The sequence below is a fragment of the Falco punctatus genome (genome assembly GCF_963210335.1).
Source record: "Falco punctatus genome assembly, chromosome: 16".
Classification (NCBI taxonomy): Eukaryota; Metazoa; Chordata; class Aves; order Falconiformes; family Falconidae; genus Falco; species Falco punctatus.
In genome coordinates, this window is record NC_137596.1 from 7,258,280 (window position 1) to 7,274,827 (window position 16,548).

The 16,548-nt window shown below is 53.2% G+C and overlaps 1 protein-coding gene across 1 annotated transcript; it reads left to right on the forward strand.

The window, feature by feature from the left end:
* Positions 1 to 5,122: 5,122 nt before the first annotated feature.
* On the forward strand, positions 5,123 to 16,334 carry OAF (out at first homolog). The gene is made up of 4 exons (XM_080366518.1): positions 5,123 to 5,523; positions 13,315 to 13,449; positions 14,002 to 14,182; positions 14,696 to 16,334. Exons 1-4 carry the CDS (start codon positions 5,287 to 5,289, stop codon positions 14,968 to 14,970), a joined length of 828 nt encoding a protein of 275 aa, XP_080222644.1. The 5' UTR covers positions 5,123 to 5,286; the 3' UTR covers positions 14,971 to 16,334.
* Positions 16,335 to 16,548: the final 214 nt, after the last annotated feature.

Genomic DNA, 16,548 nt, shown 5'->3' on the forward strand with positions numbered 1-16,548 from the left:
TAATATTCCTGATAATAGCTGGGATTTAGTCAACAAGCTGGGGGACTGTGAGAGTAAAAAAAAAAATATCCAATTAACTCTCCCAGAGTTCTATTAGTTCTGCAGTGCTCTGAACAACAGTAAAAAGCTGGTTTTTATGTGTTCAGATCCCCAAAATAGTTGCCCTGATTGAATCCTTCAAAAAGCACTGATGATTCTTTCATGTAGCTTTAAAAGTAGAGTTTGGCATGAAAATGAAAGATTGAAGATTAAAGAGATCAAGGCAGACCATTTGGTCTGATCCCTGACCTCAGTTATACCAACTTTAGTTGAGATTAACACCAGTGTAAATAAGATGAGGAACTCAGGGGCTCAACAGGCAGCAAAAGTTTTTTGTCAGTTGATTTTCATCTCGAAGACTTAGGCATCTCAGGCCGTTTTGGACAACTGCTGCCTGTGTTTTCAAAGCCCAACCAAAAGTCTGGTTTTCCTTCCCCTCACCTTCGCCTTACTGCCGTGGTCTGTCTGTGTAAGCGGTGAGCCAGCACGCTGGAAGGAGAGGGCTGCCAGGCTCTCAGCGTGCACACACCGAGCTCTCCTCAGCCCAGTGAGGGAAATAAACCTGATGAGGCCAGGGAAGGGACAGAAAGCCATGGTAAACCACAGGCAAGCTGCCCAGCAAAGGCTGGGGAAAGGACGGCTCCCAGGACCTGCTAGCTGGATTAGCAGTCTGGTCAGGGCACAAGGTCTGAGGATGTTTCCTGGGGTTCTGCTCATCTCTGCAGCCTCCGAGGTCAGCTAACAGTGCAGTGTTCTCCCTGCCGAAAGCGCCGCAGAAAGGACCTGCAGAGCTGTGAGTGCCCTGGGAGTAGCTCCCAGAGACATGCATTGCCCCAGGAACACTGGGAAGCCTCCTCAAGCCCCTGTTCTACCTCCATCCAACAGTACATCATGCTTCCCAGCTTCCGCAGAGTCGGGATCTTGCTTCTTCCCACGGCAGTTTGTGGGTGATCCTGGTGTGTTATAAATGAGCATAACCTAGTGTTAAACCTCTTGCATTGTCAAAACAGGTGTACGCAAGAGCTTTGATGCTTGCTCCATCCATCTCCTCCATGTCTTAACCAAGCAAAGGTGCTGTGTACAGTTCATTAGACACAGCCCAATAAATCACCTTGAAAGAAATATGGCTTGACATCCATGCTTTGTTTGAGCTCTGGCTTGGAAAAGACTTGGTGTCAGGGCACTGAGCGTACCAGCAGGCACTAATTGCCCCAGCGAGCCTCGCCCAAGCCTCAGCCCACACACTCTTCCCGCTGGCCCCACAGCCCTCCTCTGAGCACCCAGTGGGGAGACCCACTGGAGAAGACGAGCAGCGTAGGACAAGGCTGTGTCTTTGCCATCGCAGGCATGACCCTGGGCAGGGGTTGCCGCACAGGCTTTGTGGGGATAACTGGTCCAGCCAACAGTTCAGTGAGCAGCAGGCAAGTGCGAGATGATAAGCCAGGCAAGGGCCATGCTGAGGAGGTAAGTCAAGTTCAAGAGGTCCCACCTGCAGGTAAGGGCTGGGGACCAGGGTCTTTGCTTAAAAGGAGCAGTGGAGCCAGGGAAAAAGGGGTGGGGAGGGAGGGCTGAGACTGGGTGTTTAAAGTTTGTTGTTGCAGCAGTGAGGTATGGCACAGACCTGGGGGTGCCCTGCCTGGATGTGTGCCTTCCCTGACAGCCAGGGCCTCCTAGCTGCTTCATGGCTTCTGCACAGAATTTCTGTTCAACAAAGTGATGCGTGAGGAAACTGCGAACAAGAGGCCTTTCTGAAGAAGCAGAGATGATTTGGAGGACCTACAGTTTCTTGGGAACCACTGTGGTTGTTGATTCAGCAGTCTGAGGGGAAACCACACTGGCAACGATAAAGGTTGTTTCTGCAACAGCAGAGTTGTGTGGGGCCAAGATCAGCTGAGATCTCGAAGAGGTGTGGTGCTGCTGCACCTGCGTGACAGCCCCCTGCAGCCCTCCAGTCACCCGACACAGGCAGGACTCGCTTTTTCTCTGCCGCAGAGGATGGGGGTGGGGTGGGGGGTGTCTTGCCCCTCCAAAGGCAAGAGATGCGGAGGAGTTGCTGGCAGCAGAGCAGCTCTCAGCAAGCTCTTCCCCACTGCCCAGCCCCGCGCAGCCCAGCTCCCCACTGAGTTCCCAAGATTGTTTCTTAGAATAAGCAGCTCACTCACAACAAACATCCTCACTCTTTGATGTGTCGCTGGTCTGTTGTGGTGGTGTTTCAAATACCTTGGTTTCATGCTCATAATAAGAAAACCGGCCACAGAGGCTTACTGTAAGTTGATGAGAAAGTAGCAGTAATTATTGCTCTCTCGTCTGTGGGAGGGTAAACTTCAGCTGTTAATGGCCTCTAGAGTATTGACTGATTACTCACATCGGGGTGAAACAGCAAGGGGAAAGGGCCTTCATTCTCTTTGGTCTTAAATGCTCCTGTGTTCAGAGGGGTGGGTGGGAAGCATCCTAGACTGCACAAGACAGAGTCGCAGTAGTCTGATTTGGGACTAAGGTGAAAGGATTATTTGAGGGGGGAGATGGGGGTGGGGGGACACGGACGGGGCAGATGTATTCCTGGAACGGATGAAGGGAGATGCTGGTGCAAGTATTTATGCCTCATCCAGCTTGACAGCATGCACACAACAGCAAGCGGGTGGCAAGTGCTGAAGACAGGGTGGCTGTAAACAGTTTTGTTTGCCTGGTAAATTTGCATGTGGGAAAGGCAGGGGCCTTGCGAGCAGTTTACTCACAGAGCCTTGCAAGGGACGCTCTAGGACTTCTCACACCCTCTGCTTCTATTTGTCCCTCGCCTGCTAGTGCTTTAAGCTTTTACGGCAAGGGCTGTCTTTGAGTCCAGGTCTTAGTGGGCATTGATCCCTTCCTGGTTTTCCAAGGTGCCGACGTGACACCAAGCTTCTCTAAATTAAGTTTTGAGGGAATGAAGATTTGTAGCTTGGCCAAATATCAGTGGTTTTCCCCAGGGATGACAAAGGATGCATCTATGGCACCAAGGCAAACCCTGTGTCAGATTGTAATCCCCTGCTCCCACGCGCTGCCAAGCTGAAACTTCACAACAAAGCATAGCAGAGTTTTCTATTGACAAACAGCATATTTTTTTCCTTAACCTTGTTCTCAAACGTGGCTGAGGTATTTTAATGGAAATTTCCTCCCAGTAACATGACTGCAGCATGTACATATACCAGAAACTCCTGGCCCAGACCGTTAACATTCAGAGAACTAAATGCAACTCAGCAACCGATGCTGCAATGGGAACACTGAGCTGTAAAGCATGTTCCACCTTTCCTATAGCTCAGAAAAGAGATTACAGGCATGAGGAGCTGTCCCGTATCAGCAAACAGCAAAGGTAGAGGAGGCTGGCTGTCACCAGTAAAGCACTAGCTGGGCCACTCAGACCTGTCCCTTTGAGCTCTTTGAGCTGTGCTTGCTCTTCAGTAATTCTCCACTGGCCACTAAACTGTTCAAGTGTCTCTTGCTGGGATGTGGGCCAGCAGTGTCTGTCCCTTTCACTTGTCAGTTTTCTGTCTCTTTCAAATCTCAGCAAAGTTCTCGGCTTCTGTCCTCCCTGAATACTTTTCTCCACTATCTGCTAAAGAGCCACTTACTCTTTAGTTCTGTTGCCTGCCAGTGTTTTGAACCCACTCCCCAGCCTCCAGTATTTCTTGTGTCGGTGTCCATTCATTTTGGGACTGGAATCAAATCTACCATTCCCGTGTCAGATTCAAGGTTCAGTTGCGCCTTGCTCACATCGCAGTCCGCAGGACTATGGTGTTCCTGGCAAGGTGCTGAGCCTCAGAAAGAGCTCTCTGAGGCAGCCGCCTTCCCGATTTCCTTTGCTCTCAGAGGTACCAGGAGAAAAAAAGGATACACTTACTCCGAGCCAACCTCGCAGTACAGGCAGTCCTGAATTACCTCTCCCACCCCAGGGCCCAGGTGCGCAGTGGGTGCTGGTAAAACCCACAGCTAGAAGAGCACTTCCCCCAGATGTGGAGCTGCAGGGAGCACAGCCTTATCTCCGTTATCCTTTGTCCTCCGTCCAGCACAGACACAGGATGCACAGACACAGGACCACGCGCTGGTGCTTGGGGCTCAGCTGCGAGCCCACGGACCTGAAGCAACCCTGGTGCGACAGGGAAGCGGATTCCCGGTTTGGGCCGAGAAGCTGGAAGTCTTCCCCGGGTTATCTGTGCCCGCTGGCCCGGGGCACTCTCCCTTCCAGCCCCTGCGGGGTCCTCCTGCCTTTTTGCATAATCTCCTCTGAATAAATACTCTGTGAGCCATGAGCGAGGCCTTCTCCTGCAGCTTTTGTCACAGGAACTGCTGCCCTGCTGGTTCCTACCTTGGCCCTCCGGCCCCTCCCTCCCTGTCTGAGCCCACCCGTCTGTCTCTTTTCTCCCGTTTGCACCCCTTCGCTTCTTCTTCCCCTCGGCTGTCCTGGTTTAGCTCTGCGATTGTCCTGGGAAGTGTTTCCAGGGGACGGTTTGTCCGAGGGAGGTTGTGGAGGTTTAGGGTTAGACTGGTGTGAGGCCCCACAAGCACTGTTCGGACGCCAGCGCTCCCACCGCCTGGGAGCGGGGACTCGGGGGCTGTTTCTGTTCACTTCCGAGTGTCCCCGTGCAGAGCTGCTCCTCGGGGCCGGGGCCCACCGCCGCAGCGTTTGGGGGGGGGGGGCTCTGGAAATCCAAGGGGTCCTCCACGGCGTGACCGCGGAGGCGGGCGGGCGGCGGGCACATGGGGGGTCGCCTTTTGCCTGCGAACCGGAGTCTGAAGCGACCCGGGTCCCCGCTGCGGGCCGGGCGTGCGGCCCGCCTGCCTGCCCCCCGCACGGCCACGGCCACGGCACCGCGCCGGGGCTCCGCGCCGTGCGGCGGGACAGCCGGGCCTCGCCTGCCTCCCCCCGCTGCAGCGGGCGGCCACCCCGCGGAGGAGCCGGTACCGCGGGAGCCGCCGTGCCGTGCCGTGCCCCCCCCACCCCCCCGCAGCACAGCGGGGCCGCTGCGGGGGCCGGCCCGGCCGGCGCTGGCCCTTTAACGGCGGGGCGGCGCGCCGGCTCCGTGGGGCAGGCCCTGGGCCTGGGGGAGGAAGTGACGGGCGGGGGGGCGAGGGAAAAGCCCGCCGAGGGTTGAATGAGAAGGGCGAGCGGGCGGCGCGCCGAGGCAGCCCAGCGGGCCGGGGCTGGGGAGCGGCGGGCCGCCTCGCCCCATGCCGGCCTTGCCCTGAGCGCCGCGCCGCGCCGCGGGGGGGATGCGCGGCCCGCGGCGCCGGCTGCCGGCGCTGCCCGCGCTGCTGTGGCTGGCGCTGGCCCCGCTGCCCGGCGCGCCCGGCCCCGCGGCCAGGGCCGAGCTGCGGGTGCGGGTGCGGCTGCCCGGCGGGCAGGTGACGGAGGAGAGCCTGCAGGCCGACAGCGGCTCCGACTGCATCAGCCTGGAGCTGCGCACGGCCGACGGCGCCCTCGTCACCCTCACCGCGGACTTCAGACAGGTAGGGCTGGGGGCCGGGGGGCGGCCGGGGTGCCCGCGGCGGAGCCCGACGGAGCGGGGAGGCGGCGTTGGGGGGTGGGTGCCGGCGGTACCAGCACGCGGGGACCCCCTCGGGGGCGGGCCGGGGCCTGGCGACCCCCGGCCGAGAGCGCCGGAGCCACAGCTGCGCCTGGGCGGGGGGTCCCTCTGCACGCGTGGGGAAGGGTCCGCTGCCCCTTTGTCTGCAGCCCCCGCGGGCGCTGCCCCCCGCAGCTCCGGCCCGCCCCGCCGGTGGGAGCAGCGGGGCCGGGGGCTCCGCGCGTGGGGGTGCCCGCGCTGTGCCGTGCCCCGGAGCATCACCCCGCGGGGCCGTGGGGTGCGCTTGGTTCCTTGGGCGCAGGAGCTGCCTCGGGGAGCACGTGTGTGGTGTGGGAAGCGTTTGATTGACAGCTGCCTGTGAGGCTGACAGCAGCCCCCCCAGCCCGGCCCGGCGTGCGGAGGTGGCCGCTCTGGGGGGGGGGGGGGGGTGGCCGCTATGGCCGAGCAGAAGCCCAAAGGTGCCGCGTCTCGGCGGGAGGTGGCAGCTCCTGGACCAGCGCGGTGTTCCTCGGAGCACGCCGAGCCCGGCGGGGTGCAGCGAGCTCCCCACGGCACGGGAAGGGCCATGGGGCGCCGCGGGTGGCACGGCTCCCCGGGCAGCGCTGTCTTGCTCCAGCCCTCTGTTCAGACTGTTCAGGTGGACTTTGGTTTGCAGTGGGAGGAAGCTCAAACCCATGAGATAGGAAGGTGTGGTGTCACAACCTTGTTGTGAACCTTGGAGCCTTTAGCCAGGGATTATTCTGCTGCCTCTTCCCCTTTCAGCGCTGTTCTCTGGTCCCCGTCTCCTTGCAAGCCTCTCTGATGACCCTCATCCATCTGGAGGGTGCATGGTCAAGCCCACCTCTTTCTGAGATGCTAGCAGAAGCTGTGGTGGGTTTGGAAGTGATGGCGTGCTCCATGTACTCCAGCACACATGAAGGGAAGCAGTACCATGACTCCTGGTTTTTGGGTTGGTTTTTTTTTTTTTAATTGCAACAGGACATGGCACACCAGGGAAGTTTCTTAAATCTGCAAGTGGCAGTGTATTTCTGGCCAAGGGAAATCCAAACTCATTATAGAACCTCTAGGTCAGCCCTTTGGGAGCCTGGGAAGTGACTTAGGGACTTCAGGTGTTCTGAACTGTTGATTGTTTCAGCATTTTTCCACTTGCTTCAGCTTTTCTTCAGGGGAGCTTACTGTCAAATCTCATCTACAAATGCAGCAAAGCATATGTTAGCTCTTTTCTCACTCTCATCCTTATTATAGTTGAGCTGTTTCTGGGTACAGGTTGTCTGAAAGTATCTTGACTTCAGCGTGGTAGATCTTTAGCTCCATGCAGCCCCTCAGCTCCTGCTGGAAATACAACAGGAGATGGTCCCTGGAAGGCTTTGCAAGCATCAGACTTGCAGAAGTCCATTGCTAATCTTCAGTTTCAGAACAGTTGGGTACTGGCTCTCTCAGTTTCATGGCTTTGCTAGAAAACAGCTGAAAGAAGCCAGAAAAACATAAAGAACCGAGATGGATTTGTGGTGCAGTGACTAATGATGCGAGCAGGCAGCTGCCTGGCCGGGCCTCCCCTTCTGACCTGTTCTGGCTGCACACAGGCATTTCCCTGTTCTGCTCTGGTGCTCATCTCTCTAACATTACACAACTTCTCCTCTCCAGAGAGAAGGTCTTGAGGCTCTTCATCTTGGTAAAAGCAGCTGGGGTTGTTGATCTGGCTTTCCCTAGCTAGATTGTGTGGTCATGCTGTGGCCAGGATGCTGGCCACATTTTGCACAAATGATTTTTCCGCTTCTCTGGCTTAAACTGCAGGGGGTTAGTCCAAAGGCAGATACTATTTTTTTAAATTATTTTTTTAAATGTCTTTGCTGACAAGGAGCTGCTGCTAGACCAGGGGCTGGAGAAGAAAGGAGTTATAATGAGATCATGGTTCCTTTCTCTGTTCTGACACTGATGGGACTTGAACAGTGGTTGGGTCTTCCACAGAGGTGGGACTTTCATGTCTCTTACACCTCTGCCTCCCCTCCAGAGCTGAACCTGAAGGGGTCATGTCCTCAGAGCACACCAAGTTGGTGGTTTTTTTCTCGTTCTCTAGTGCAGCACAGACTGCTCGGTGGGAGTCCAGACTGGGACTTGATGTTTTCTGGGCAGCACAGTAGCGAAGACCATTTCTTTTCTTGCGATTTGAAGGAATTTGGTGAAAATGCTTCTCCTTTTCCACTGCAGTACTGTCACACATAAAATGTATTGCAAAGAAGAGTGAGGGGGGGATGGTAACCCTAAATGTTGTGTCTAATTTGAATAGCGTGATCTCTCTAGTTTAATATTGAACAGTGGCCTGAGAACAAAGTGGGTGGTTTTATTCCAGGGTCAGCACAAAGGTATGGAAAAGTTTCTTTTTCCTTTTGATTGCTGGAAAAATTGCATTGGAAACACAAGGGAGAAAGCATGGGTAATAGCAGTTTAACACTTGCACTGCCAGTCCTTTCAGTTTCCTTGTTAATAAAACTGACATTATGTGATATTGTGGGGCAGTATTTTGACCCCCTTATGGCAGGGGTCTGTCATCTCGGGTGCTAAATGACCAGGTGATACAGGAAAGCAGCTGTCCAAAGATTTTATCAGTGCAATTTGGAAAACAGTCTCTTCTCTGATAGAGATACCAAAAATATAAAAAGGAGGGCGGGAGGGATGGGGTGGGCTCATTAAAACATGGTGGTGTTTGTTACCCTGAGCTGTAGTGAGGTACCTAAAAATGCTCTCCCTTGAACTGATCACTCAAGGGTAATTTGGCAGCTGTGCCACACACAAAGGCAGCGTGGTGGCTGCTGAGCTGAGCACAGGGCTGGAGGGCTACACTCCTCCTTTATGGCCGGAGCTGCCTTTTGCTCACTCCGCGGCTTCAGTGAAGTCATTTCTTAGGTAAATCCAGTTTCAAAAGTGGCCTCCGACAGTTACTTTTACGCATCGCTCAGGTTCCGGATGCTGAGCATGAGAATGCTTAACTAGAGAATGTTCTTCCAAGCGTCTTGGAGCATTGTGGGGATTTCTGGCTGCTCAGTGCCTGTAAGAATCAGAGTCAAACTTTATTGCTCCTGAAAATGTGCTTCCCGCTCTCCCAGCACATCCTCAGTTCACCTTCATAGATACCTGAATGTAAGAGGCAATGTACCAAAGGGACTTCGCTCTAGCCATTTCCAGTAGGAGAGGGGTTAAGAAACATGATCTCCACCCATTCAGGGTAACTCAGCTGGCTGGACCCCCAGTGTGGATGCAATAAGAATTCTGTGTGTTGTAGGACCAGCTGTAGCTGTTCCCCCAGGACGGTGCAGGCAGGGCCCTGACCGCAGCAAAGGCTGCTGACAGGGTAAGGAACTGGGCTCAGGAGTGCCGGTGTTACCCCGTGCCCCGAGCAGCGCATCCCCTTTGCGCGTACCCCCCACCCTGAGCAGACACGTGACAGCAAAGAGAAAAGTGGTCCCACAGCAGCATTGCTGTCCTTGGGGGAGAGAATATTGGCAGGAAAGCTGAATGGGCTGTGGGGAGGAAGGCATTGAAATAATTTATTTCCCTGGGAACTGGTTTGCTTCGCTCAGTGTGAAGTTGAGATGCTGGGCTCAGATCTAGACCACACAGGCTTGTACGTCTCTACTGGATAAACCCTAGAAAGGGAGGTTGAAATGTTCTCGCACCCTGGATGGCAGTCCCTGGAGGAGCTGGCCGAGGACAGAGCGAGGAGGGAGGAAGTTTGATGATTTCCCTGCTCCTCTGTGCAGGGAAGTCTTTGCTGGAAGTCCCATTGTTAGATGCAGGCATCCCGGGCTGTTGGGAGCTCAGTGCACAGATTTCCTTTCTGCCCTTAGGAGCGGGGAGCTGCTCTCCCCTTGCTGTGGACGCCAAGGCTGTGGTTACCTCCGGTGCCATGGTTAGAGCGTGGCTGCAGAACTGGTTGTTCTGTTACACCAAGCGTTTGTCATCCAGCCCTAAACAACAGCTGTAACTGTACCCGCCACCAGACTGCGGGTCAGGGCCAAGGATTCTCAGTGCCCCCATGGTAAGTTCATCCGAGAGTCCTCGCCCTGCAAAGGCAATGTTCTGCTGGGACTTGTTCCCTGCTGGGAAATTTTGCAGAAGCCCAGAATTAAAGGTGCTGTTTGCTGCCTTGGCTGAGTACCCACCTTGGCACTGATTCACCCTATTCCTGCTGGTGGGAAAGAGGTGACGTGGCTGCAGAGGGAAAGGCTGTTTCTGCGTAGGAAGAACTTTGGTGGCTCTTTCCACGTGAGAAGTGTGACATATTTTTGATGTGACAAGCTTTGGTTCTTGCTCCACCTGAGGTTGCATAGGCAGGGCAGGGAGAGCTGGAAAGCTAAGGAAAGCCAGGCGAGGCTTTGAGAGAGAGAGGGAGAGAGGTGAAGCAGGGCTGGGGGAAAGAAGAGACTGGCTTCTTGCTCAGGAGCGAGCAGTCGCTGCAGGGTACGTGTCTCCCAGGAAATGGGCCAGCACACGGCACAGCTTTAGCCTTGCTCTGAAACCCCCAGCAAGGGCCGCTTTGGGTTTGCTGGGAGGTGGGTAAAGCTGGGGTTTCTCTCTTCAGACCAGCGCATGCCGTGGGAGCCAGCTCCTTGAACAAAATGGCTTGATTAAAGCTGTTGGTTGGCTCACTGGCTGTTCCAGTGCTGGCAAAGCCAAACTATTCCTGTCGTTCCCAGTGCACCTCCCTTGGTATCTACAAATGTGCTGGAAACCCCTGATGTCTGGAGTTGAGGCAGCACCAGAGCCCTCTTCATGCCAGAGTTGCTTCTTTTAGATGCTGCGGAGTGAGACAGGGAGAGGGATGTGGGCCAGAAGCACGGGGGGTGCAGGGGGGGCAAAGAAATTGTACCCCCTCTCTGGGGGACCCAAGCCCATCGTGTGGAGGGGGTTGCAAGCATTGAGGGTGGCAGCTCAGGGTGGTGGTTCTCACAGGCAGCAGTATCGGCAGGGCTGGTGGCATGGCTGGCAGACACAGATCTGGCTTTGCTGTTCAACGCACCCGTCCAAGCAGCCAGGCGCAGTGGGGAGCAAAGGGCTGGCTGGGGGTGCGCCCAAGGGCAGGAGTGGGGAGGCACGAGGGAGACCAGCCATGCCTTTCTGAAAAAGGAGACTCTGGGGGTGGGGGAAAGGATGTGTTGTGCAGTGGGACACCATCCCGCTCATCTTTACTGTCTTCCCCCCTGATCTTTCCTCCTGCAACTGTACCTCCCCCACTGCAAGACCACCTTTTCCTACCTTTCTCTCCCGCCTTCCATCCCCTAGCAACGAGCTCTTCCAATGATGATTTTCGCAGGGAACTCTATCATGGGTTACAGGGACTTATCAACCTGTAAATCGGTAAGCACACAGAGGTAGGCAGATAAATATTTAGATCAGATGAGCAGCAGCCCTGGGTCGCTTGCTTGTTGGTGCGATGGAAGCGAGGCCGGAGCTGGAGGCAGTACCATAAGGTGCTTTGAGGGCAATACAGCGGTGGCTAGTGACCCTGTGTGCTCCGAGCTTGCTCCTGCCAGCCTCGGGTTGGAGGGGGGAGCAGGTGTTTGTCTCGATGCCCGAGAGCTGCTCGTTTGCACTGGACAGGATACTCTGTGTCTTGCTATGGCCACTCCGGATCAGCCTTTTTCCACATGTCTTGTGGGCTTACCATTAGATGAATGGCCTATACCTAGGGACCTTCAAAGTCTTTTTCCACCCAAAAACGTATCAAAAAATGTGACAGACGTGCATTGTTGTGACACAAAGTTGGTCCTTCCTCTCCTGAGTACTGGGAAATCAGGAACGCTTAGCTTGTCTCTGCCTGGACTTTGCAGGGGCAGCTGGGGGGGTCAGCTGGGAGCCCTGGACCGTTTGCCAGGAGCCATGAGAGCTCTGAATCTCTCATCTGTATCAGCTGTGAGGAGGGAAGAGAGTTGGGTGTCTGAAGGCTAATTTTTAAATAGGCAGATGAGAAGGATTAATCAGTTGCTCAGCATGCTCTCATTTTACAAAAATTGCCTCCAACCTGGGAAGTGCTGCACTGTTTTTAATCTCCTGCCTGTAGAGGTTTTTGGCTTGAGTGCAAAACATGGCTATCCCTGTTTGCATTTTCCAGACTGAATGCTGATTGTTCAGAGTGAATTAAAATTAAATCTGGAACTGAAGAATATGCCAGGGTCAGCTACTAGTTTTAGTCTTGCGCAGCATGGGAGATCACAGCAGAGGAGCTCAGCTTGAAGGCAGGTGGACTAAATGTAGGTGGGAACAAGGGTCATTCCAGTGGTGCCAGTGTCTCATTGGGAATTCTTCCTATTAAAGCTGTCAAAAAAAGAATGGTTCTGTAGTAATTTCGTAAGCGTTTTTGGTATCTCTTTCTTCCCAAAGCTCCTCTGCGTCCTGCTCTCGTGGTGTGTTTTCAGTCAACAAATGCACCCAGCAAAATCCTTTCTCCTGTCTTGGGGAGGGAAAGGCATCCTAGATTGCAGCTGTTCTTTCAGCTGTCCAGATGTGCACTGAATTGTATACTCTTTTCTCTTCTGGACATGAAATAGAAGGCAGGAAATAAATAGCTGGCCGTATGAGCTAGTCTGCAGAAAAATTCAGCACAGCCACTGCTTAGAGCTTATAGGAAAGAGAAAAGCTCCCTTCTTCTCAGGGCAGAGAGAGGTTTGGAAGAAGCAGAGCTTATGAGCCATACAACAGGAATAGCTCAGGAGGAGAGGGATGATCTTAGCAGCTTGGCATAGCTTCTGTTTGCTGGTCCCTAGCCACCACTATCTGTCCAGTTCTCTGTGGAAGACATTGTTAAGAGCGATGGCTGCGGGCGGGTGCCAAAAGGCAGTAATTGCTCTTCATACTGAGAAGGAGGCACTGTTCCGATCCGTCTGCTTAGCCCTTACACGAGTATGGTCTGACACCGAGACGGGGTGGTGGATTCCCACAGAGTATACAAATGCACTGAAGTAAGAAGCCAGAAGAATTGATACCTGCATAGAAATCAGTTGGTTTATGCCAGAACAGGGTATAGGGAGATTTTACTATCGAACAAGGTACTCTGAGTCTATGTGAAAGCAGCTGTGGCTCTTTTCCAGGCTGGTTTTGGTGATGGACTACAATCCATGCCAGAAGGTTTATATATAAAATGCCAAAACTCTTGACCCAGGCAGAAAAGAAGGTCAGCTGCAGCTGATCGTAACGGTTCCTTCTGGCTTCAACAATTTGACTTTCATTTCTGTTCCACGGGCTCTTGGGGTCAGAAATGAATAATTTGTTCTCCAGGATACCAGTTTCTCACAAGCGGCAGAGGAAATTTGCAACTGCTTGCCCCAAGTAATGCATGGAGATAATGGCTATGTGATATTTGTTTAACAAAACAAACTGAGGCTCCTTGGAGGCTTGCCTCCCTTCTTGGTAAAGGACAGAAACGCCCAGCTGTTGTTTGAGGAAGCCATGGATGTGGGATGTGACCTAGCAGCAATTTGTCCTTGCTACAGTGGGATTGCAAAAACCCTTCCTTCTTTACAGACAGCAGTTATTATGCTGCAAGTTTTTGGGTGGAATTGAACCTGGGACTACGCCCCTGTGCTGGGGTAGCAGAAGTGTGAGACCTTTGACTTTGTTCTTTTGGCCAGAACCTTCCTCTTTGACCCTGACCTGTTGGTTCACCCTACTGATGCCAAAGATCTGAGACTCTCACTGTCTGTGTTTGTGTCTTTGTCAGGAGGTGAAGATCTTCCGTGCCTTAATCCTAGGGGAGCTGGAGAGAGGCCAGAGCCAGTTCCAAGCGCTTTGCTTTGTCACACAGCTTCACCGCAACGAGATCATCCCCAGTGAGTCCATGGCAAAGCTGCGGCAGGTAAGAGGCACCCAGCAGCTGGCTTCAGTGCCAGCACCACCCTCCAGTCCATCCAAGGGGTTTAGAGCTGTCCTGCCTGGATAGCCTTCCCCAGCAGCTGCCTGGTTGTTCAGCTATATCAGACCCACTTTTGACCACCTCTCCTGCTTGAGGCACTCTGTATTAAACTAAGTTCATCAATAGTGTTGATCCTGTTCTACTATTATACTAGAATGAGGCATGATTTAGTGCAGCCTCATCTATATCACAGGGTAAGTGGATGGCTAGAGCAATCACCGGGAAAATCCCTGCCCCACATCACCCAATGAAGTAAGCAGTGATTTGGGACTATTCATCACAACAAAGCATTGAGAAACACCACAGGCAGAAACACATCAGAGCAGTGGTAGACTATCATCTGTTTAAGTGCCTTCCATCCAGACAGGATGCAGGTGCATTTACAGAGGAACATCCATTTGCACATCATTTTATGCTGACATGAAATCACGACATGCTATAAGGAATAATTCGTTGCAACCAGGATTCAAGTTTTCATTATTTCATCCTCTGCAGAAAAATCCCAGGACAGTGCGGCAGGCTGAGGAGGTGCGGGGCCTGGAGCATCTCAGCATGGATGTAGCTGTCAACTTCAGCAAGGGGGCCCAGCTGAGCTCTCACATCCACAATGTCTGTGCAGAGGCCAAAGAAGCAATTTACACCCGAGAAGAAGATGTCAAGTTTTGGCTGGAGAAAGGTAAGTTTCCTCTGGTTTCTTTGGAACTGCTCCTGTCAGCCAGTTGGCGTTCTGCTGTGATCTCTTCTGCCAGGTTTCTGGTGATCAGCACAGATCATTTTGGCTTCTCCTTCACTGTCTTTATGGTGGGTAAGGCATTTGTATTGCTTGCTTGCACATCATGCTGCACCAGTCTTATTTGTTAGCATGTCTGACTTCTTTTGGTGGTGCTCTCCTAGTGAACCTGATTAGGCAGGTGTTTTCAAGGTAACCTTTCTCCTGGTCCATCACCCAAAAGAAATACATTCACACGCTTGGTGTATCTTCTGGCTTACTTTCACCAGGGCCCCTTCTTCTCCCACGATTCCTATTCAGACTCGTGTCCAAACAGCCCCTGGAAATGCACTTTGCCTAACCTCACCCTCCTTGACTGTCCCGGAGACTGCAGAGAGAGCAACGCTTGCTTTGGTGGCTCTCTCCTTTGCCCTTGCCTTTCGGCAGCACCCTGAGCAATGTCTCTGCTTCCTCCTGCAGGGGTGGATGGCTCTATGTTTGAGGTCCTGCCACAGACATCGGATCTCCCTGACCTGCAGCGCTGCAAGCTGTGTGCTGATCGCTGGAAACCCTGCATTTGCAGCTACTCGCTGAGCATCGAGTGGTACCCATGCATGCTGAAGTACTGCAAGAGCCGCGATGCTGGGGGCAAGGTTTCTTCTTACAAATGTGGCATCCGCAGCTGCCAGAAGGGCTACACCTTTGATTACTATGTGCCGCAGAAGCAGCTATGTCTCTGGGATGAGGAGACCTAGCAGAGCCAGGCCGGGCCTTTTCAAGGGGCAGCTCATCTGCCTCCTGCCACTATTTATGATGCTAAGGGCCTCCTGGAGCTGTCTGCTCCAAAGAAGGAATATGGTTCACAGCGGTGCCTTGTACCAGGAGAGCTCCGTGTGTGTGCCTTTCTTTCTGGCCCCCTGTGACTCCCTCCCCACCTGACACTGCCTCATACTGTGATAAGCAGGCTCAGCTCGCTGCCTGTTGATGCTCTCCTGCCAGCTGCTGGGAGATCCAGCTTCCTGGAGGCAGCAGGAGATGGAGGTTTCTGGGGTGAAGCACCAGGAGGGGTGTGTTTTGCCCTGCTCTTGAGTTAGCAGGTGTGAAAGGGGGCAGCTCTGATCAGTTACCAGCCCCGAGCATCCTGATGAGTGGTCAGGGCAGGGAGAGAAATGGTTTTGATGACCTGGACTGTCAAACACTTCTGCCACCGAAGAAGCCCTTTCACTGACTTCACCCCCTCCTGGTGATACAGCAGCATTTCCCAATGGGAAAACAGCTGATTTATGGGACCACATACCCTGAACAAGGAAGGTACGGAGCCTACCCAAAGCAAGAGCCTGCCTGTAGCTTTTTTTAGTGTCTGGCCGTTACATCCTTCCTGTGGCTAGAAGATATAATGGGGGGATGTATCCCAGGAATGACTTTTGCCCCTAAAGGGCTGGTAATTAGGGCTCTAATTAACCCCTGTTTAGACTAGTGAAGGCCCAACTTTCTGTGTTGGTCTTGTGACTCTCCCACAAAGAAAGAAACATCTAGAGACTTGTAACTACCATGATGATGTTGTGGTTCCAAGGGGGGAAGATGATCCCAGGTGGGTTTGCACTGTCGTTTTGAAGAAGACAACCTACATCTACGTCCAGTTTTATATCCTTTTCTGCCAGCTATTCACAAGAAGCTCTTAGGTAGTTGTACTGCTTTGCTGTGCCTTGGTTTCCCCTATATGTAAAACAGGGACAACACTGAAGCTGACCTTGGCCCTGGTGTACGTCTGGAGGGCATCAGGCAAAAAGCGCTGCAAGAGTTCTGCCTGGTTCCTGTGTCCTCTTCCACTCAAGTCAGAAGGAGCAGGGAGGGGAGAGAGGCTGTTGGGGTGAACATTGTGAACCCCTGTGCCTCCTGGTGAAAAGCCTTCACAATGTGCCTTTTTGCCTAAAATACAGGATTTTTTGACAAAAAAAAAATTGGTCAATTATTTTTGTATTGATCACTTAAGGGGGGAGAAGGGAAAGGTATTTTAATATTGCAACATGAAGTAAAACACACTTGAAATGATTTTTTTTAAAAAAAAAACCAAATTATTTATCATTTGTAAGGTAAAATAAACTGATTTTTTTTTTTTTTAAAGCATCCCTGGCCTAAAAGATTCCTTGTGCGTCATTATCTGTGTGTGATCCAGTTTGGGTTCTTGATAAAGAGTTGCTCCCTTATGGGCAGGTCTGAAGCCTGCACCTAGGACACTGGAGACCTGTGGATGGGGGGAACATCCAGCTGCCCAGCATGCCCACCGCACTTCCCGACGTGTCCTGCACCTGCAGTGTCCTGCCCGCCCAGCC

Bases quoted from the DNA above. Each gene is read 5' to 3' on its own strand.
- OAF (XM_080366518.1), top strand. From the start codon at position 5,287: ATGCGCGGCCCGCGGCGCCGGCTGCCGGCGCTGCCCGCGCTGCTGTGG. The intron at 5,524-13,314 runs GTAGGGCTGGGG...TGTCTTTGTCAG, and splicing joins TCACCGCGGACTTCAGACAG to GAGGTGAAGATCTTCCGTGC. The intron at 14,183-14,695 runs GTAAGTTTCCTC...TTCCTCCTGCAG, and splicing joins CAAGTTTTGGCTGGAGAAAG to GGGTGGATGGCTCTATGTTT.